This window comes from Alnus glutinosa, chromosome 6 (assembly GCF_958979055.1).
Source record: "Alnus glutinosa chromosome 6, dhAlnGlut1.1, whole genome shotgun sequence".
NCBI classification, from domain to species: domain Eukaryota; kingdom Viridiplantae; phylum Streptophyta; class Magnoliopsida; order Fagales; family Betulaceae; genus Alnus; species Alnus glutinosa.
The window spans coordinates 6036632-6058808 of record NC_084891.1 but is presented as its reverse complement, the minus strand read 5'-3'; the positions used below and the strand labels follow the sequence as shown (position 1 = coordinate 6058808).

At 40.3% G+C, this 22177-nt stretch overlaps 1 protein-coding gene across 1 annotated transcript in view; it reads left to right on the top strand.

Annotated features, from left to right (window-relative positions):
* Positions 1-22177, top strand: part of LOC133870240 (protein TIC236, chloroplastic) — a 45484-nt gene that overhangs the window by 20791 nt on the left and 2516 nt on the right. Inside the window, exons 10-20 of the mRNA XM_062307325.1 lie at positions 544-701; positions 6958-7483; positions 14888-15058; positions 15188-15247; positions 17390-17512; positions 18303-18578; positions 18818-18883; positions 19066-19194; positions 19975-20787; positions 20931-21211; positions 21545-21801. Of these exons, the coding sequence (XP_062163309.1) occupies positions 544-701; positions 6958-7483; positions 14888-15058; positions 15188-15247; positions 17390-17512; positions 18303-18578; positions 18818-18883; positions 19066-19194; positions 19975-20787; positions 20931-21211; positions 21545-21801 (2860 nt within the window). The remainder of the gene's footprint in view (positions 1-543; positions 702-6957; positions 7484-14887; positions 15059-15187; positions 15248-17389; positions 17513-18302; positions 18579-18817; positions 18884-19065; positions 19195-19974; positions 20788-20930; positions 21212-21544; positions 21802-22177) is intronic.

Below are 22177 nucleotides of genomic sequence, written 5' to 3'. Positions count from 1 at the left end.
GTAAAAAATCAGCGTTTTTCAAATCGTAGGCAATTGGATGATTTTTTGAAAACACACAATTTTAAAGGATAAATTGCAATTTTTCCAAACACTTAACTGGGTTTTTAAAAATCACGTTTTAATTGCACATTTTAAAATCGCACTATTTGAAATTGCAAATCCAAATAGACACATAGTTGCTTCCTCGCCATCCTGCCATTTTCCCTTTCCATGGCTTTGATTTATTTGCCATCATTTGTAAAGTGGTAATTGTTTGGCAAGCAAGTTCAACTTTCCCTTGTTAGGGGTGTCAAGAGAGAAAGCCTTTTGTACTGGGATTTATCTTAGTTCTTTATGATCTTATTGTAATGTTTTGTGGATGGCTTTTGGATGGCAGTCATTTCTTATTTAGTCCTAAAAGACATGGGTGTAAAGTGCAGTGTCTTAACTTTAGTTAGGGTGGCTGACTAGCTTATAGGAAAGTCTTGTTTAGAAATCTGTGGTGATGACTCATTTGAGTTAATGATTTTCTTCATCTTAATGTAGAAAACTTCGTTTGTGCAGGGTGAGGTGGATGATGCAGCAGTAGATGTGAATTTTTCTGGAAATTTGTCCTTTGATAAAATCATGCATCGGTATATACCTGGATATCTTCATATGATGTCACTCAAATTAGGGGATTTCAATGGAGAAACGAAATTGTCTGGATCTCTTTTGAGACCGTAAGATTCTTAGAATCCTTTTTTGTTGTTGATTAAGTTTTGCTTTTGTTATTGCTTTTAAGTTCCATCTGCTTAATTTTTAGGCTAATCTGCAATTGGGTCCTTCTAAATTTGGGTTTGTTGTTGATTTGGTCCTTATGATTTCAATCTTAGCAATGTCAACCCTAAAGTTTGGAATCATTGTAAACTTGATCTTTATGTCAATCTCTGGTAAATAATGTGTTGTTGATGCAAAAAATCAATGAAAAAATAGAGAAAACGAGAAGGAAGATGAAGCCAGAGAAATTCAATGATGGGAGATGTGAGGATGATCTTCATTCCCATCCTTCTTCATTCCGACCTCTCTCTCTCTCTCTCTCCCCCCCCCCCCCCCCCCGAAATAAACCCCAAATTCCACCCTTCCACTCACCCATTGATCACATCCACGTCGAAATCTGTTGAAGATGGAAAGATTCTCTCCCTAATTTGATTATGATTTGATTGTAATACTTTATTATTTATTTCCATAGTAGGTTCTAGGTTTTTCCTATTTAATCAATGTAGCCTTATGGCACAAGATCAAGTAATCATAATATTTCTCATTCTCTACTTTTCTACATGGTATCAGAGCAAAGGTCCTGAGTTCGAACTTTGACTCCGTCATTTACCTCATATTTCAATTAACTATTCCATGTGTTAGGCTTCACCTATTAAAAGGGAGTTTGAGCCCACACGCGAAGGGGTGTATTAAAGTATTAATTAAATGATTAAATTTACTTATTCTTATAAGTTTAAGCTTTTGGAATAAGTAGTGATTTAACATGGTACCAGAGTGTGTTTAGATTATTGGCTAAACCCCTCTTTTTTGGTTTTCTCCCGTTGGTGGTAGCACCGCTTGTGTGGGCTATGCCCACATGGGCAGTTCCTTGATAAGAGCTCTAAAAAACAATTGTATATAGTGAACGTCTTTGGTGGAAAAGAAAAAAAAAATCATTTACCGTTCGTTTTCACGGTGGTTCTCGGTTGGTTGTCAATCGTCTCTTTGGCTGTCGTAGTTGGTGTCGCCGGCGAGTTATGAGTTTTCGGCGGCTATTTGTGGTGTTTTTGGCGCCGTTTGCTTGTCTCTAGCGAATTTCTGGAGGTTGTTGTGGTATTTTCAGGCAGATTTTTGAGTTCTCCGGCGACTTTTATGGTGTTTTGAGTTGTCACCGGGGAGTTGTGGTCGTTTCCGGCAAGGTCTGGTTGTTGCCGGCACGTTTGAGAAGATGATCTCTGTTTGGCTGTAAGGTTAAGACTGTTAAACCCAAGTATTCTTCCGTTTTCTTGCTTATTTGCCGGTGTAGCCAGTTTTCTTTGAATATTTTCCAGTTCAGTCTAGTTTTTGTTGGTTTTAAGGCCGGTTCAGTACCTTTTAGAGCTGGTTCAAGTATTTTTTGTTTGGTTCAATGCTTTTCTGGACCAGTTCAGTGCGTTTCAGTCACGGTTCAATGTTGTTTGACCCGGTTCAGTTGTGTTTTATCCTATTTAGAGTGTTCCGAGACCGGCTCAATGCGTTTCTTGCTGTTCAGAGCTTTTCCTGCTGGTTCAGAGCTTTTCCTGACCTGTTCAAAGCTTTTCGTGACGGTTCAAAGTTTTTCCTGACGGTTTAGAACTTTTCCTGACGGATCAAAGCACTTTCCTTCCAATTCAGTGTGTTTCCTGCTAGCTCAGAGCTTTTTCCTGCCGGTTTAAAGCATTCTCTTACCGGTTCATGGCATATTCCTACTATTTCATTGAGGTTGAAGCCCGGCTCGTGTTAGTTCAGGTGGTTTATCACTCAATTGGGCTACATGGAGCAACCATCAGGTTTGTTGCTCAGGGGGAGCACTCGGGTAAGTTACAAGTTGTCGTTGTTGTTCGTTTCTCCGTTATTGGTGGTATTGATGAGCAATTCAAGTGTTTCTTTAAACTCCCTTGAGCTTGAGCCCAAAGTGTTTTTGTATTGGAGCTATTTAGTTGGATGTTTGAAACTCACAAAATGGGGATATAGAGTCAGGCGACCTCCCATAGCGAGAATCCAACTCTCCATGCGTTAGGCTCAAGATGTCAGGAGACTTGTTGGAGATTTTGTGGCCATCCTACAAGAAGTCTAAGGGGTCCGTCAAAAGATATCATCTAGACACCAAATGTAAAGACGAGAACAACTTGCGAATTTCTTTGACAAAGGGAGTGTCTAGGGTTTAGCAGTGTTTTTCCATTCAGTTTTATGTAAGCTGAGCGTACGAAACATCTATGACTCAGCTTGAGGGGGAGTGTTGAAGATGGAAAGATTCTCTCCCTAATTTGATTATGATTTGATTGTAATACTTTAGGGGTTGCTCTTTTGGGGATGAGATGCACTGCTTGGCTACTTTCGATGGTGGAAGAGGTGTTGAGAAATCCTGGGATCAAGGATTTCGTCAAATCATCGTTCGGAGAGGTGAGAATAGGCCTGGTCGGTTCTTGGAGGTAGTGGTTTACGCCGTGGGAGGCCGGAGAAGGCTTATTTTGTTTCCTAAAGGTCGTGATGGGCGGGGTTGGAGCCGTGTTTGTGAGGAGCTGAGCAAAGCTCTGGCCTTTCTTGAAGTCACTGATGGTTCTCCGTCTTCTGGTGGTCCTCTGGCGGGGAAAAAGTTGGGAAAGGAAGTAGGATTTTCGTCGTTCGCGGATGTAGTGCGCTCAATAGTAACCGCCTCTGTCATGGGTTGCCAGCCTCTGGTTTAGACATTGGGTTGCGGGGTGTGGCAGAGGTTGAAGATGCTAGGCAGGTGGTGGAATGGTGCGAGTTGGAGAAGCTTCATCAACTGGGTATAGAGATGGAGGTGGTTCGGCAGGTGGTGGATTGCTTCGCTTTGGAAATGCAAATGCTTGGTCCCCTGGCTAAGAACCTTTGTGTTGATGATTATTTCAGTTTTCAAGACTTTAGAGGTAGCTCGGCTTGCATCATGTCTAGGGATGCAGAGGTTGAGGTCAAAGCTTCAGTGCATGGTGAGTCTGGTGTGTTCAGGAAGATTCTTGAGTTGTTTGGACGCTTCTCCAAGCCTTTAGATTGGGTTTGTGGGTTTTCAAAGAGACTCAGCTTTAAGTCCTTTTGGGCTTAAGCGTAAGGTGGGTAATTTGTGGTGGGCTGCTTGATTAAGAGGTATAAGGCTGCTCTCAAAGGTTTCTGGTTTTGGGCTGGGTTAGTCGGTTGGCGCTTAAGCCCAATGCCAAGAGGGTCATAGGTCCTGACTCAGTTTTTGGCCCGTAGTGTATGCTGTGGATTCGGGTCTTGAGCCCTCACTGGATTCTGGTGTGGATGCGGGTCGGGTCTCGGGTCCGGGTGTGAGTCCATGTATGGGGGTTGATCAAATCTCTCTCGTCTCCTCGAAGGCGTCGTATTTGGCGGCCATGGATGCTACTATGGTTATGAGTATTGAGCCTTCATTGGGTTATGGTGTAGTTGTTGGGCGGGTCATGGTCCCAGAAGTGTTTCCAGGTTTGCGGTCTTCGGGGGCGATTCTAGGTACCCTCTCTGGTCCCGTTCACTGGTACTCTTGACCGGAATCTGTTTTGGCATTTCTGGGTGGGATTCTTTTACTCCGGCGTCGTCTCTGCACGCCTCTTCTTGCCCTTCTTCGCACTTCTCTGCGCTTTCTTTCCCTACCACTTCTATTCCTTCTATGCAAGTCTTTGGTCCTGCTCTTTCTGAGCAAGAACTGGATTTTGAGGAGTTTCCTTAGGTTCCAAGCTTCTCTGTTGTTGGGTCAGATTTTTTGGGGGCGACGGCGTTGGGTGAACAGCTTCGGCTCTTGCTTCTAGAGTTGTCGGAGTGTGGGGCACCTATCTGTCCATCGGAGTCTAAGTTGGTGTTGAGGTTTTCTCGGAAGTGGAAGGATGCACAACTTAACAAGAGTTTGATTGTTGAGTCTTTGGTGGCGTTCACTGCCTCTCCTTCTCCGCTAGGTCCTCATTCTTTACCATCTATGGAGACCGTGGCCATTAGGGAGCCTCCGGTTAGCTTTGTTAGGTGTGGGTTCCTTCTTTCGCGCAGTCCTTCTTCCCCGCCAATTGAGGGAGGAGAACCTTTGAGGGGAGGTGATTCTGAAGAGGCATTGGTTCTCCCGGGGCAGTGTTCAACGCTACTTTGTGCCTTCAAGCTGTTGGGATTTCCTTTGAGGGGAACGAGAAAGGTTTTTTGGATGTTATGGTTCGAGTGGTTGAGGGGCAACGTCTTGAGGTCCCAATTTCCACTCCTAAGATTAAAGGGAATAGAGCACTACATAACCTTGAGTGCGTTATCAATTATGATGCTAGGAGTCTTGGTTCTACTCGGGGCAAAAGCAAGAGGGCTTTGCTGTGATGTAATGTTGTTGAGGGTTTTTGGACTGGTTTTTGCTGGGGTGTTTTGGGATTTCTATTGTGGTTGGGTCTTTGCGGGTTTTTTACTTTTTTTTTTGCCTTTTTTGTTTTGAATAATGATTCAATGCCACCCAAATATACAACTTTTCACTACCTTGCCTATGTGGCAAGGTGGTCCCCCACTACTTTTTGAGTTTTTTTTATTTTTTAAAAATAAATTAAGGTGAGGGACCACCTTGCCACATAGACAAGGTGGTGAAAAGTTGAATATTTAGGTGGTTGTGAATCATTACTTTTTTGTTTTTGTGTCCTTCCTGTATTCTCAGGAGTGCCTATGCTTTTTATAAAATATCTCTGATTACTTATAAAAACAAATTATTTATTTCCATAGTAGGTTCTAGGTATTTCCTATTTAATCAATGTAGCCTTATGACACAAAATCAAGTAATCGAGTAAACATAATATTTCTTCTCCTCTACTTTTCTACAAAATCAAGCCCTCTCATCCTCCAACACAACCCCATTCTCCCTGATCTCACTAAAACTCTCTAACCCCAGAGGACTCTCCCTCTCAAGAACTGCTCTCGGGGCTACAAAGGCAATACGTGGGTCATCTCCATCTTCATGATTGTCCTCATTGTCGCCTTCTTTGCCACCATGTTTGTCAACAATTTCAGGGATTTTGCACTTGATTCTATGGGTTTGAGTTTCTATTTTTAGGATTAGAGTTTTTGCTTTGAGAATAACTTCTATAAAGACCTGGCATAAACTGCGTCTTTTGTGCCCTCCAATAGAAAATGGACACATGTTATCTTTTCCTATTCTCTTCAAAGTTATTTTCATAGACAAAGCCCCCTTTCCCCATTCACGAGACGAATGACACTGCCCACGCCACCGGGAGCTCTGAAACCCATTAATGAAACGAACCCATAACACCAAAACCAGCAAAACTTCCAAACAAACTCAACAAATTCGTTACCCCAAACGGCCCTTCACCGAAAACTTTCATCAATTCAAAATCAACAACTAAATTGCGGAACCAACCAAAGGGAGGAGGACTCACGTTCAGGGAAGGGGTGCATGAAATGGCAGAGCTCGAGAATGGCATTAGAGGGGCCGTCAGTGCAAGCTTTGCAGCGTTAAGGGAGCGGTGATGCTGCTGTTGCGGGGAGAGCTACCAGTGGGTTAGGTGGTGGAGTTTGTCACTTGGACGGGGAAAGGGCTTTGAGTACAATTTTTTTTTTTTTTTTGATAAGTGCAGATTTTATAAATAATAGCGTAAGGCGCCCCTAGTACACACGGAGTATACAAGAAACAAGTGCCTCAACACCAACTTGACCCAAGCAAAACCCAAATCTCAAAAAATAGTAGAAGCCCCCGTCGAACACCCAAACCAGCCCCGAAAGCACCCCAACCCAACAAACCCCCAAAAACCCACCAGAAAATCCGAACACCCCTCCCAAAAAAAAACACCAACAAACCCAAAACCCATGAGAGACGCCCAAAACCCGAGCCGACATAAATCGAAAAAGAAGAAGAAGAAAGAAAAAGAAAATTAATTCCTGAAAAGTGGCCAAGCACACAGTCAATTTCCTCTCTCTCTTGCAATCTATCTTAGATCTCTTATGATTGAATATCTCTGGCTTCATCTTCCTTTTGTTTTTCTCTATTTTTTTAGTTGGTTTTTGCACCAACAACACATTTGAAACTGTCATTATCTAATGAACATTGACAAAAGGATCAAATTGATAATGATTCCAACTTCAGGGTTGACTTTGCTAACATTGACACTTTAGGGACCAAATTGACAACAAATCTAAACTTAGAGAGCCAAAATCATTGTTTAGCCTAATTTTTATGCTTTTTGGATGTCCAATTGTTCTTCAAGTTGGCTTATGCAGCATTATTTTTGAATGTAGGAAGTTTGACATTAAATGGATTGCTCCAAAAGCTGAAGGTTCCTTTAGTGATGCTCGAGGACATATCATAATTTCACATGATTACATCACTGTGAATTCTTCTTCTGTTGCTTTTGAATTGTGCACAAAAATTCAAACGTCTTATCTTGATGAATACTTGCTCAACAGAAAGTGTGGTGCAAAGAGTGTCATGCCATTTGTTGTTGATGGAGTTGAGTTGGATTTACGTATGCGTGGTTTTGAATTTTTCAATTGGATGTCTTCTTATCCTTTTGACTCTCCAAGACCTATGCATTTGAAAGCAACTGGAAGGATCAAGTTTCAGGGGAAGGTTCTAAAGCCTTCGAGTATTACTAATGAGCAAAATTTTTGTTTCGAGAAGAATAACGAACTTGTGGAAATGTCAGATAAAGGAAAAACAGATAGTCTTGTTGGTGAGGTTTCAATCGCAGGTCTCAAGCTGAATCAGTTGATGCTAGCACCTCAGTTGTCTGGACAGTTGAGCATTTCACGCGAGTCTATCAAGGTATGTGAAGAAATTTCAACTCCTATGCAAGTTATTTGTAAAAATTGAGTTTCATATGGTAATTTTGTTTGTTCAAATATGTTTCACTGCTTTCTCACTTGCACTAGTTATTTATCATGAACAAGGTTATCTTCTGAAAGAGGTTCTTGACACTGTCAGAAATTAATGGCTATTTAACTGATTTTTTTTTTTCTTTTATTTTTTATAAGTAATGCATATTCATTCAAAGGGCAGAGGGACGTAATCCTAATATGCATGGAGTATAAAAGAAAATCCCTAAATGATAAAAAAGAATATTATTCTAAAAACTCAGAAAAATTAGAAACATCTTCTTCTTCATATATACATGGATTGTAGCATCATCTTCTTCATCTCTACGAATCCAATCTCATGATCTTCAAAGCTCATTGGTATCCGCTCACTCCAAATACACCACATTAAACACAAAGGAACCATTCTCCATATGTTCAAAGCATTATGGTTTCCCAATTGTCCCTTCCAACTTCCCAACAAATCGCTCACCCTTCAAGGCATAACCCAAGCAACACCAAACAACTGAATAAGTGCACTCCACATCTCTGTTGCAACCTCACAATGAAGGTGTGGATGATCTATAGACTCCTCACATTTCTTACACATACTTTTTTTTTTTGATAAATAATGTCATTTCATTAAGAAAGAGCAGAGGGGTGCAACCGTAGTACACATGAAGTATACAAAAGTGCTCCTAAAAGTAGGAAACAAAAGAGCGTGAAATTAAAAACTCCGCAATAGTAACACCACTCCACCACAATAACATTCATTTTTCGTAAAATATCCAAAAGTTAAGATTTTCCCTAAAGCCGATGTCCACACAAAGAACAACACTCTCGGGGGCGCCTTAACTTTGTAAATACTCTTCCAAGGAAAAGTAGACCTTACATGATTAGATAATACCTGATAGTAAGACTTCACTTCAAATGATTTCATTTTAGATGGAATTTAACAAATTGTATCCTCGCCTCTAGGCCTTATTTTTTGAGAATACAACTCAAAGAACCCAATAACGAGTTCCACCTCCCAATCATGTGCGTGTCTAGTTACTATAATATTCCAATGAATGTTTCCATTTTGGAGTTACATATTATCGGCCACCCACGCATTCTTACCACAATCAATAGTGAACAATTTGGGTAATAAGACCTTCAAAGGTTGCTCCCCACACCAAATATCATGCCAAAACAATACTTTAAATCCATCTCCTACCTACAGTTGGCAACTTTTGACACGACCCACGAATTCGACATAAACATGACACAAAGTTATAGGATTAGGGTTTAGGCTAAGTGAGTTGACGGGTTGACCTGTTTAGTGACACATTTATAAACGGGTTGATTCGCCAACCCGATGTCAACCCGTTTAGCTAATTGTGTCGGGTTCGGGTTGACCTAAACGGATTGACGAATCAACCCGGTCAACCGGGTGGACCCGAACCCGACACGATAGCCCGTTTTGCCAACCCTACTCTTACCTCATATCTCACATGATTAGCAAAAAAACGTTCCACTCCCTCTTTATACATTTCCACACTCCCACACCATAGGGCCACCAACCTCCTTGGAACGCCAAACTCCTTTCATACTATCAAATTTAATGTCCACCAACTTTTTCCACAAAGCCTCCATCTCACTCATTAAACCAACCAACTCATCCCAAAGACATCTTTCCACATCATCATTTGGCTCATACACACCCGCAAAGGCCCGTTCAAACCTCCCACACATTCCTCAATCTTCTCCACTACTCGCCTATCCCATATTAACAGAATACCTCCTGATGCCCCTCTCGATCCCAAATATAACCAATCTATATGAATACACCCTCGTACACTATGGACCACCTTTCTACTAATAACCTCCATTTTTGTCTCTTGCAAACACGCAATATCAGCTTTCCACTCCCATAAAAGCCCTTTAATCCGTATTCTTTTCTCGTTATCATTCAGGCCTCTCACATTCCATGATATGATCTTAGGTTTCATAAATAACATTTACCACCTCTCCCCTTTCCTGTCACTCTATGAGATTGAACTCCCTTGACATCGTAATTCACCGAACACACCAATCTCTTTAATTCATGATTTCCTTCATTCCCAAATTTTCCACTCAAGTCTGTGACACTACCCACCCAACTTTAAGGTCGACTAGCTTCAATCGCAGTGAACAAAGCCATAAGTTTATCCTCAAAGCCTTCGCAAGACAAGCCCACTGCATGACAAAAATATTTTATCCTCTCCACCACCCAATCTGGAGACACGAAATAAGACTGCCTTTTTCCCCAATTACCGCCAATGGATGAATGTCCAACATCTCACTTCCCCTACTTTCCTCTTTTGTACAAGTCACCATTGCCATTGCAGCATCACCCATAGCCCACAACATAAACTCTCCTCACTACCCACGAATCCCCCTACTCCCTCCGCATTCTCCACAAGAGTTAGTGCAGACCCTCCACACCATCTCCCTCACCCACTTGGAAACAAGAAAGCAAAGCCAAAGATGACTCCCTAACTATACTATTCTCACCTTCACCTGTTTTGTGCTCTTCAGCGTTATCTGCCAAAGACCCCTTATTGTCTTCCACCTTATCGAGCTCCAAACTCTGGGCCAAAGAATGGATACTCGATGCCATGCTAACGACAAAACCACTCTTGCTCCCTGTGAACACATCAACACGCTCTGGGTCAGAAAACGACCTTCGCCATTGTCGTCTTCGTACTCTGGTCGTCCCCGCCGTCAAGCCCAGCAACCCCTCCATCACACCCCTCTTGCCTATCTGCTTAGGCTGAACCTGACGACTGTACGCATTAGTCGTCTCCATTTCAACGGTGTTTTCAGTTGATGGTTGGGCTTTGAGACTCTCTTTTTCCATTTCCTCCTCCGAGCCCAACTCCTTATTCTTTATAAACCCATCCTCCTGTCGGCCCATCACTAAATCTTCTTCCTCTTCAGGCAACATCACTTCTTTGCCTTTCATCTCCTTTAATTTGTTTTCTATTGGGCCTTCTATCCCCCAGCCCCATTTCGCACATAGCCCATTTCTAATAGACCCAACAACCTCTCAGGTTCATTTTTGATCCACATCAACATATTCCTCAGTGGCTTCAAATTTAAGGCTCCTTCCAAAACAGGTCTTGTCCATGCATCCTCTCCCCCTGTACCCGTTGATCTCCGGCCGGTGATTTCGTCTCTTTCCTTCCAAGAATTTCCATATTCAGTGTTGACTGATTTCCGGAGAAGCCCAAATTGCCATTGCTTACCAATTCCCTTTCCTGGGTCTGCCCCTCCCCTCCCAACACTGCCGCGTACGACCGACCTTCCCTGGTCCACCGTCTGTGGCACCACTGTAAGAACTCCTTGTCTAGAGTCAGAAGCAAGTTGGTTGGAGAGAGCCTTTGAGGAGGAGGTTAGGAAGGTAGTGTTTGCTTTGAATGGTAACAAAGCGCCGGGTCCTGATGGTTTTACTATGGCTTTCTTCCAAGCTTGTTGGGAGGTTTTGCGCTTGGACATTATGGATGTATTTTCTGACTTTCATGCTAGAGAAGTGTTTGAGAAGAGTTTGAATGTTTCTTTTATTGCTCTTATTCCCAAGATTTTTGGTGCTCTCTCTCTCAAAGATTTCTGGCCCATAAGCCTTGTGGGAGGTATCTACAAGATTATTGCTAAAGTTTTGGCTAACAGATTGAAGATGGTTTTGGAAAAGGTTATTTCCAAATCTCAGAGTGCTTTCATCAAAGGGAGGCAGATTCTCGATCCGATCCTTATTGCTAATGAGTGCCTTGATAGTCGAATTAGATCAAGGGAGCCAGGCGTCATTTGCAAAATGGATTTGGAAAAAGCTTATGATCATGTTAATTGGGATTTTCTCTTGTATGTGTTGAGGAGATGCGGTTTCGGGGGCAAATGGTGTTCGTGGATAGCTCGATGCATTTCTTCTGCAAAATTTTCGATGCTAGTTAATGGATCGCCTAATGGCTTTTTCAGTAGCTCTCGAGGCTTGAGGCAAGGGGATCCTTTGTCCCCTCTTTTGTTTGTGTTTGTTATGGAGGCTTTGAGTCGTATGATCACAGCGGCAGTCAGTGGGGGTTTGTTGGATGGCTTTAGAGTGGGTAATGCTTCCTTCTCGCATCTTTTGTTTGCTGATGACACTTTGATTCTTTGTGATGCTAGCTCCTCTAAATTGCGGTATTTGCGGGGTCTCTTTCTCTTATTTGAGGCTGTTTCGAGTTTAAAGGTAAACTTGGCTAAATCCAGTCTTATTCCAGTGAGGATGTTGTTCAAGTGGGAAGCTTAGCCGACATTTTAGGGTGTGAAGTTGCTTCTTTGCCAGTGAAGTATCTGGGTCTTCCTTTGGGGGCTTCCTACAAGTCCACTCGTATTTGGGATGGAGTTATCGAGAAGGTTGAAAATCGGCTGGCTAGTTGGAAAAGGTTATACCTCTTTAAGGGTGGAAGGGTGACCCTTATCAAGAGTACTCTCTCCAACTTACCTACTTACTACATGTCTCTGTTCCCTATTCCAGTGTGTGTTGCTGCACGCATTGAGAAGCTACAACGAGATTTTCTTTGGGGTGGTATGAGAGAAGAATTTAAATACCATTTGGTGAGTTGGGCAAGGGTTTGTACCCCAATTTCAAAAGGGGGGCTTGGCATTAGGAGTTTGGTGTTGTTCAATCGCGCATTGTTAGGAAAATGGTTATGGCGTTTTGGCATAGAAAGAGATGCTTGGTGGAGAGTTGCGGTGGACTCCAAGTTTGGTAGTTTGTGGGGTGGGTGGTGCTCCCGTGAGATTGTATGGACTTTTGGAGTAGGGTTGTGGAAGTACATAAGGAAAGGATGGGAAACTTTTTCCCGATTTCTTAGATATGAGGTGGGGGATGGGAGTAGGACTAGATTTTGGCATGACTTGTGGTGTGGAGATACGGTTCTAAAAGAAGTGTTTCCTAATCTCTTTGGTATTGCTCGGGTGAAGGATGCGTCAGTCGCTGACAATATGGAGATTTTGGGCGGGTCCTTTCAATGGAACGTGAGCTTTGTTAGAGAGGCGCATGATTGGGAAGTAGATGTTTTTGCCTCCTCCTTCCAGATTTTGCACTCTACCAGGGTGAACAGTGATTGGGCAGACTGCCTTAGATGGGTCTCCTCCAAGAAATGTGTGTTTAGGGTTAAGTCTTATTTTGGTTCCCTGTCGTGTTCTGGAGGAACTCGGTTCCCTTGGAAGAGTGTGTGGCGGTCTCAGGCACCCCCGATGGCAGCTTTCTTCACATGGGCTGCAGCTTTAGGTAGAATCCTTACTTTGGACAATCTCAGGAAGAGGCACATAATCATTGTAGATAGATGCTGCCTATGCAAGCGTGATGAGGAATCGGTGGACCATATACTTCTGCATTGTGATGTGGCCTCCGCTCTGTGGAATAACATTTTTTCTCGCTTTGGTATTTCTTGGGTCATGCCTAGGAGTGTGCTAGACCTACTTGCTTGTTGGTGGAAGTTTGGGAGATCAAGGAGCGCTACAACATGGAAGATGGTGCCTATATGCATTTTTTGGTGTATTTGGAGAGAAAGAAACCGTAGGTGTTTTGAGAACTTAGAGAGCTCCCTAGAGGAAGTGTTAGAGTTGTTTCTCCACACGCTGTATCTCTGGTCGATGGCTTTTTTGTACTCTTTATCCATCAGCTTTGCTGATTTTCTTACTTTTTTTCCTTTTCTAATTAAGTGTTTCCTGTTGTATACTTCTAGTGTACGTAGGGGAGCCTTACGTTTTCAACAAAACTAAATTTATTTATCAAAAAAAGTATCTACTTCTCATAATATTTCTCTAGCCGCCTCAACTGCGCTAGGCAATTAGCCCATCCACTTCCTTCTCTCTTCTCCTGTATAATCATGAAACTACGCCACCGTCCATCCCCATATTTCGATAACTCCAAAAATCTTCCATGATTATTGCCTCCCCACTGTAAGATATACACCGTATTGCCCACTTGGTAGGTCCTACAAAACTCACTCAAATCCCCTTCTTTTCGCAACGCCTCCACTGAATTCCTCAGCCATCCTATGCTCAGCCTTCCCAGGAACACTGCTCTGAAAAGTCCTCTACTTCTCTCTGCTAACTGTATGCCACCAACACCAATCTCAGAACGAATCTCAAATGATTTAGCTTCCACATAGAAAAATCTCAAGTAACCCATCTCTCAACTCAGATGAAACTAGAACAACCAGAATTGCAATGATATGACTCTAATACCAATCTCATGTGCTGATAGTCATGTCCAAACCCTTCTAAGACATTTTTCCCTCATTTTTAACAACTCTTATCAATCTGATTGAACTTTGGGATTGATATAACTACAGGATATTTTCTGGTTGATCGCATGAATTCTAAAACTTCACTCATGGATTAGTCATCCTACTTTGCTAAGAGCGTATTAATGAGCGGAAACAAAAGCAATCCTTTTAGCTGACAGCAGAATAACAGGAACTAGAGTAAAAAAAGAGGGTAAAGCATCACATGAATGGCTATTTAGCTGTGAAAGTCCACTGGTTTTGCTGTATGTCACGAGGAACATGTACAAATTCAATTTTTCCAAAAAGGAATCAAGTAGTTTTGTTCCATTGTGGGTGATATCTGGCTAGCAGCACTTGTGTTGTTCGATGGTGGAATGTCAAGAAGCCTTAACTGGCCCTATTTTCATAATGTTTCGGCCAGTCCTTTTTTTTAACATCCCAGGTGTGGAAATTTTAGGATTTGCAGAATCCAAACATATTTCTATATAGTTTTTTAGTATTGATAGGCTTTTTATATACTCGGGAGCAATTGAGCAAAAAAAGCCTGAAGTATATGATGTTTCACATATCTGCCTAGAGCTGCAAGAATATTAAATCTTGGTGAAAAGTATTAGATTATCAAAAGTGGTATCTGACTCTCTTGTAGTTTTTAAGGACTGAAGACAACAATATACAATAATTTTCTGTCAATTAATGTCAAATATTTCAACGTGCAGCAACTTAAGTGTCTGCTCAAATTAGGAGTATCTGATGTTTTTGGTTGCCAGTACTTGGATGGGTTAATTATAGACGCATAGTCACAAAAGAGTGGCATAATAAGCAGCTTTTCTTCTCTTCTCCTTGCACTTTCACTTGGGAATGGGACTGCAATGGAATAAATTTCAATAAGTGATTTAAATAAGAAATGTGATCTATGTTGTGCTTAGTAAGACTGATTTATTGATTTGCTTATATGAAATATGCTGATGGGAGAGGTCAGGCACTATGATCATGAATCTACTCCTCTAATTCTACATATTTTAATCTGGTCCTGCTTTACTTACTAAGTTATACTCAAATCTTAGCTCTATCTTGTTATGCAGTTGGATGCCACAGGTAGGCCAGATGAAAGCCTCACAGTAGAGGTTGTAGAGCCACTGCAGCCTAGTAGTGAAGATAATCCACAAAATGGAAAATTACTGTCTTTTTCCCTTCAAAAGGGACAACTAAGGGCTAATGTTTGTTTTCGACCACTACATTCTGCTAACTTGGAGGTAACTTCAGTTTTGTTCCTTTTATAGTAATTTAGTTTTATTTTTCAATGTTTTCTTATTTATAAAAGCAGCAATAGTTTGAGAATATGAGTTATTTCTTTTTCATGACTTTGCGTGAGCTGGTTGTAGGTACGTCATTTGCCGCTTGATGAACTGGAGCTGGCTTCATTGCGGGGAACAATACAAAGAGTAAGTAGTCTTCCTTCTTTCTTTTTTTCCGATTGATGGCTACTCTTTTTTGGCCACTGATAAGTAGCAATTTGATTCCATTGTTCTCTGTCTCTCAATTCTGCTCTTTGATAATCTTTAATGTGCATCCAATCATTATGAAATGAACCCACCATTTAAAAATATTCCATAGTTAGGAATCATGTCTTTTGATGTAAAACATTTTCTAACAGAAAATGTTGAAAACAGTTTCTGAAAAATAACTAGTTCTCTGCCGTTTGGCTGAAACCCTGAAAATAATCCTAGAAAACATTTCCATGGTTTGGGCTCATGCTGAAATTTTTTGATAAGATTTGCAGCATGAGCCAAAAAAAATTTCAGTGAACTTAAAAGGGATTTTGTGAAGATCTTTATTTAGTGCCAAGTGGAAAGTAACTTTGAGGTAAATGGTGTTAATGGGTAGGGAGGACAATATTGACATGGTTAGCATATGTAGGAGGTAAGAGGAGCTGACCTAATAAGTTTTTTAAAACAAAATGGAAAATTGATGTTTATGAGGACTCAATTATCTGTTTAAGACAAAAAGCTCAAGTTAGTGCCGTATGAAAAAGAGAATTGCAGCAGGAGATGATCCACTTATAGAAGAAACACTTTTCCCATTTCTAGAAGTCAAGTACTCTGGTGTTTAATAGAGAGATAATTTGCCCAAAATACACCATAAAAGACAAGAAAGTACCATCTTTTACACGGTAGTGCTACCAGCAGTCCACTAATATGCAAACAAGTCAATAACTCGTATAGGCATAATCCAAGAAAGCCTAAAACGACTGAAGAAAGCATTCCATAAGGCGCACACAGCCTCACAATGGAGAAGAATATCAATGGACTATCCATCCTTCTTACACATATAGCACCTATCAATCATAATGACATGCCGTTTCTTAAGATTTATCCTGGGCAAGGATTTTTCCTAGGGCCGCCGACCAAGTAAAAAAAAGTTGCTCTCAAAGGAGTTTTAGTCCGCCAAATACTCTTCCAAGGGAAAAGAGAGCCTTCCCTAAAACCCATAATATTGTAGAAGGATCTAACATCGTACAATTCTCTTTTAGAGGGGGTTCGCTAAATCTTGTCTTCACCTACCCATTGTAAAATAAAATATAAGAGATAGAAGGGAAGAAAAGGATAACACAAAAGAGAGAAAACGCTACATTGCTTCTTATTTCATTGAGTGCTTTTGATTACAAAAGATATGAATATATAGGCTAATAGAGGGGAGCACATCCCACTAATCATGGCGCACAATCATGAAATATTAAAGTGAAAAATATTGAGGAAATCATGTAGGAAAATAAGGAAAGATTTTAGAGAGGAAATCAATGAGATATTCTTGATATGCTGCAACGGCTCTTTATTTTCTAACACCCATCTCACTCTAACTGAATACAACAAGCTAAAGAACGGGGCAAAAACATCCACTTCCCAATCATCAGCCACTCTGACAAAGCTAACATTCCACTTATTGAAGCCATCATAGAGCTCAAAGTGAGCCACGATGGAAGCATCCTTCACACAAGCAATACCATATAAAACTGAAAAGGCTTCCTTTAGGGCCTTGTTCCTGCGACACAGATTATGCTAGAATCTAACATTTGATTCATCTCCCTCAAGTATGGTATGACTTGAAAACTTTTCACAACCTTTCATAATATTCTTCCATAACCCCACTCCATACGCCCCCAAGAGGCTCATTAGACCACTACCTACCCCACAAACACAACTCTCCACCAAGTGATAAAATAAAGGACTTTTGTTGGAAAGCTTTCATTCATTAATCCTTCTCCGTGGTAATTATGGGGAAAAATAACTGAAAGAGCTATATTGAACCAATATTTTTTTTTTTCATCCTTGTTCATAGTCTTTTATGAAATTCTCTGGAATTTTTTTTTTCAATGCATTCTGGCTATTATGTCAATGGTGATATGCTGCATTTTCTTTCCAATGCTAGTAGAGGGGAAATTTTCTATGATCCCTGCTTGTGCTTTTTCACTGGAATCATAATCTGGGTGAAGCTTCAAGATTATTTATATTTAATAGTTTTTAATTGGCGGTGGCAATTTAAATTTGGAATTGTTACTCAGCCTCTAGCTGGTTGTTTACTTTCAGGCGGAAATTCAGCTTAATCTTCAGAAGAGAAGAGGTCATGGAGTGTTATCTGTGCTTCGGCCTAAATTCAGTGGTGTGCTAGGTGAAGCCCTGGATGTGGCTGCTAGATGGAGTGGAGATGTTGTGAGTCCTTGAATCTGTCCTTTTTATGCGTTCATTGGTTGAGAATTTTATAAAACTTGGACACATTCTTGACTCACTGTCATACCTTGAGCTTCTCCGACTATTAGTATTTTAAAGTATTAAATATCATACTTCATAGGATTAACCCCCTCGCAAATGCTAATATATTATATGGAGGAAAAATACGAAAGAGAAACTGCAAAGAGGTGAAACAAGATATTAAGATTTGAGATATCTATCTATTTTCTAATCTCTATCCTAGGAAGTAAAACAACCAAAGGAAGGAGTCTGTTGTTCACATGGTTGATATGAGATGTCTATAAAAGTTCGATTCTTAAACTACAAAAGTAGTCCTAAATCGCATTGGTTAGTGCCATTTGTGTTCTACCACTCTGACTTCCAAACAGAATACATGCTCTACCTCCTTGCTATTGTTGTAATCTATAGCTCAGTTGATATCTTAAATGCTTTTCCATCCATTACCTTCAAAATTATTCTAGATTATATAGCTACTAGTAAATCTCTATTATGTCAATTATGATGAACTCTTACTTTTTCCAAAAATAAGATGCTTACCATTGTTTTACAATAATTGCATTGGGAGATAATGCAATATTTTTTACAACATTGTTGATGAACTTGTTCTGAAACAAAGTTATGGCTGTATGTTGCTGCAATATAACCATTACTATGTTATCTTCATTTGTTACGAGCTCTTGTATCTATGTAATTTTATTTGTACAATTACGGGATTATGAATGACTTGTCTAATGATGTACTGGTTGATTAGATCACTGTTGAGAAAACTGTTCTGGAACTAAGCAATAGCCTTTATGAGCTTCAAGGTGAATATGTCTTGCCTGGTACCCGAGATCGTAGCCCTGCTGGCAAGGACGGGGGTGGCTTGCTCAAAAGGGCAATGGCTGGGCATCTGGGTAGTGTCATATCTTCTATGGGAAGGTGGAGAATGAGACTTGAAGTTCCTAGAGCTGAGGTTGCCGAGATGCTTCCACTTGGCAGACTTCTTTCTAGAATCACGGATCCTGCTGTTCGTTCCAGATCAAAGGTTGTATTCCACTTAAATTTGTTGGAGATGAATATATATCACAATAATCATCTGGGCATTGCTTAGTAGCATATATCTGCGTGAAATAAATAAAAAACGAAGGCAAAATAAAGAAATTTTCCTCATTTTTGCATTTCGTATTTTACATTCTTTAATATCCTTCACCCAGGACATTAAAGAATCCTGATTGTGAAAAGAGAAGAGAATCCTGATTGTGCATGTCTGACACCTGTATGCAGGACATATTTATCCAGAGTTTGCAGTCAGCGGGATTATATACTGAAAATCTTCAAGAACTGCTTGAGGTACTCTGTTGATTAAACACCATTTATTCACTTCTCATCAAAAGCTCCAATACTTTATACTCGTAAAATCCTGTTAGAATTTTTTCTTACCTTCTTATTGGTAATAAGATGAACAGTATACAAAATATCCAAGCCTCAAAATTTCATGTTTTTATTGTTTTAACAGCTGTATAAAATTACAGGTTATACAGGGACATTACACTTCATCAAGTGAAGTTATTCTCGAAGAAAGTCTTCCAGGTTTGGCTGAACTTAAAGGTCGCTGGCGTGGCTCTCTTGATGCAAGTGGTGGAGGCAATGGGGACACAATGGTAGATATCTTTAGATCCTTGTTCAAATATCATAGGTGTATTTTTTGAAAGAAGTTCATGTTTAAATGTAGACTGCCAAAAGTGCATTACCTTCTGGACCATCAGATGTTGGGGTGCATAAAAACCTATGTTAGGAGTAATGAGGTCCTGTTGTACACTTCTCATTTTACAACCACTGTAAATATTACTCATTAGTACAGAGTAGTTATTAGTTGTTAGTCCCAGTTATACTTATCTAACTTGAAGAAAATTACGTGTTAAAATTTCCGTTCTTTTTGGCAGTCTATCTTTTTAAATCTGACTTTTGATCTGGCAGGCATTACCCTGCATTTCCATTGCATGAATGTGTGTGTTTGTGTATCCATATATGTGTGCGCGCGCACGTCTCTGCAGTCTACGCTTTTTACATGTCTGAAGTTGTTTACTATTCTGCCTCAGGCACACATGCATTGTAGAGCATTAGATCTTTAGGTATTTTTGATATGGCAAATCGCTTTAAGTTCCTAGGCGGTCGCTTGGATCTCTGAGGCTCCCTTTGGAAGCTCTTTTCTTGTATTCTTTTACACTCTCCAGCACCATTGCGCCCCCCACCCCACAAAAAAAAAAAAAATAAATAAATAAAAAAATAAAAAAAAATAAAAATAAAAATCCTATGATGATTTTATATTCTCTGGGGAAGATATCTTGTCATTTTATTGCTCTCATTAATGTTTTCTAACTTTTCTGGACTTCTTTGGCTTCCAATTTTGTCATCTGATATGTTATTGTGTATATTATCAGGCAGAATTTGACTTTCACGGGGAGGACTGGGAGTGGGGAACCTATAAAACTCAGCGTGTTTTGGCAGTTGGTGCATACAGCAACGATGATGGTTTGCGCCTTGACAGAATTTTTATCCAGAATGATAATGCCACAATCCATGCCGATGGGACTTTGTTAGGGCCTAAAACCAATCTTCATTTTGCTGTTCTAAATTTTCCTGTTAGTCTAGTCCCTACGTTCGTTCAGGTCATTGAATCTTCAGCTAGTGATGCTGTTCATTCTTTGCGGCAATTGTTGGCACCAATTAGGGGTATATTGCACATGGAAGGAGATCTCAGAGGGAGTCTCGCAAGACCAGAATGTGATGTGCAAGTAAGGCTCCTTGATGGTGCCATAGGGGGAATTGATCTTGGACGTGCCGAAATTGTTGCTTCCCTGACCTCGACCAGTCGTTTTCTATTCAATGCAAAATTTGAACCTATCATTCAAAATGGTCATGTGCACATTCAAGGAAGTATCCCTGTTACTTTTGTCCTTTCGGAAGAAGACACTGAAACAGATAAAAGTGGAGCAGCTTGGTTCCCCGGTTGGTTGAAAGAAAGGGGTACAGGGTCTGCTGATGAAGCCAGTGAAAAGAAAGTTTCTAGAGATAGAAATGAAGAAGGTTGGGATACTCAGTTAGCAGAAAGCCTTAAAGGTTTAAACTGGAACATTTTAGATGTAGGAGAAGTTAGAGTTGATGCTGATATTAAAGATGGGGGCATGATGTTGTTAACAGCTTTATCTCCTTATGCTAATTGGCTTCATGGCAATGCTGAAATTATGCTCCAGGTGGGCCAAGTTAGAGACACTCTCTATGGGCTTATTTTATCTATAGACTTATGCTTTCAAACAATTTTTTTGTAAAATTGCACTTTAAAGAAATTTGATAGACTTTACTTTCCTAAGGTTTGTGATATGTTTCAAATAAATAGGTGCGAGGTACAGTTGAACAACCAGTGCTCGATGGATCTGCGTCATTCCACAGGGCGTCTATATCTTCACCTGTACTCCGAAAACCACTCACAAACTTTGGTGGCACTGTTCATGTGAAATCAAATAGGTTATGCATCACGTCGTTGGATAGTAGGGTGAGCAGAAGGGGAAAGCTGTTTGTGAAAGGGAATCTGCCACTCAGAACCAGTGAAGCATCCCTTGGTGATAAAATTGACTTGAAATGTGAAGTTCTGGAAGTACGGGCAAAGAATATTCTAAGGTTTATAACTGTAATTTCTAACATAAAGACCTTCACAAAGCATATGTTCTACCTCATTGATAGCATTGATGTTAACCTAATTTTGGGTATATATGTTCATGGTTCCTCTGTTCATGTTTTACTTTTAATGACATTTTTCCTGGCCATGTGTTGGTTTTTGTTTTGTGGTCACTATCCGAAAATAGAAATAAGATATCTATTCTTTATAAATGTTGATTATATTCTTTCACAGCTGAGCTTATAATCCCTAGTTTTTTTTCCTTTAATTTCTTTATAACTGCTTTTCTTTATTCATCTTGCCCATACAGAACTAACATCCTGCTGAAATTACAGTGGCCAGGTTGACACTCAGATGCAAATAACTGGTTCTATATTGCAACCAACCATTTCTGGGAATATTAAATTGAGTCATGGAGAAGCATATCTACCCCATGATAAGGGTAGTGGAGCTGCTCATTTTAATAGATTGGCATCGAATCAGTCCCAGCTTTCTAGTAGTGGCGTCAATCATGCAGTTGCTTCAAGATATGTTTCACGGTTTTTCAGTTCAGAACCTGCTACTTCATGGACCAAATTCCCCCAACCCTCAGGTGATACGTTAGTATGTCATAAGTTTCACTGTGATATGTGAAACTTTTATGTTAGTGGCCACGTTTTTTTTTTTTTTTTTTTTTTTCTGTATCCAAACTAGGATTGGTCAAAAATGATATATCTGTTTGCTCCTCCATATTAAAATTGGGCTTTTGATTGGAATTCAATTGAAATGTAGGAAGTTAATATTTGAAAGTTAGCCAAGCTAAACTTAGATATAATTCAAATTCTTGTGTGTTCTTTCTTTCATATTTCTGCTCTGGTTTTGTTTTTGAATGGTTTGGGTCAATTTTGTACCAAAGAATTAAGAATTAATATCGATGTATCAGAGATTAAATTCATGGATTTGAAATAAACATAGCAGTAGGATCAAAT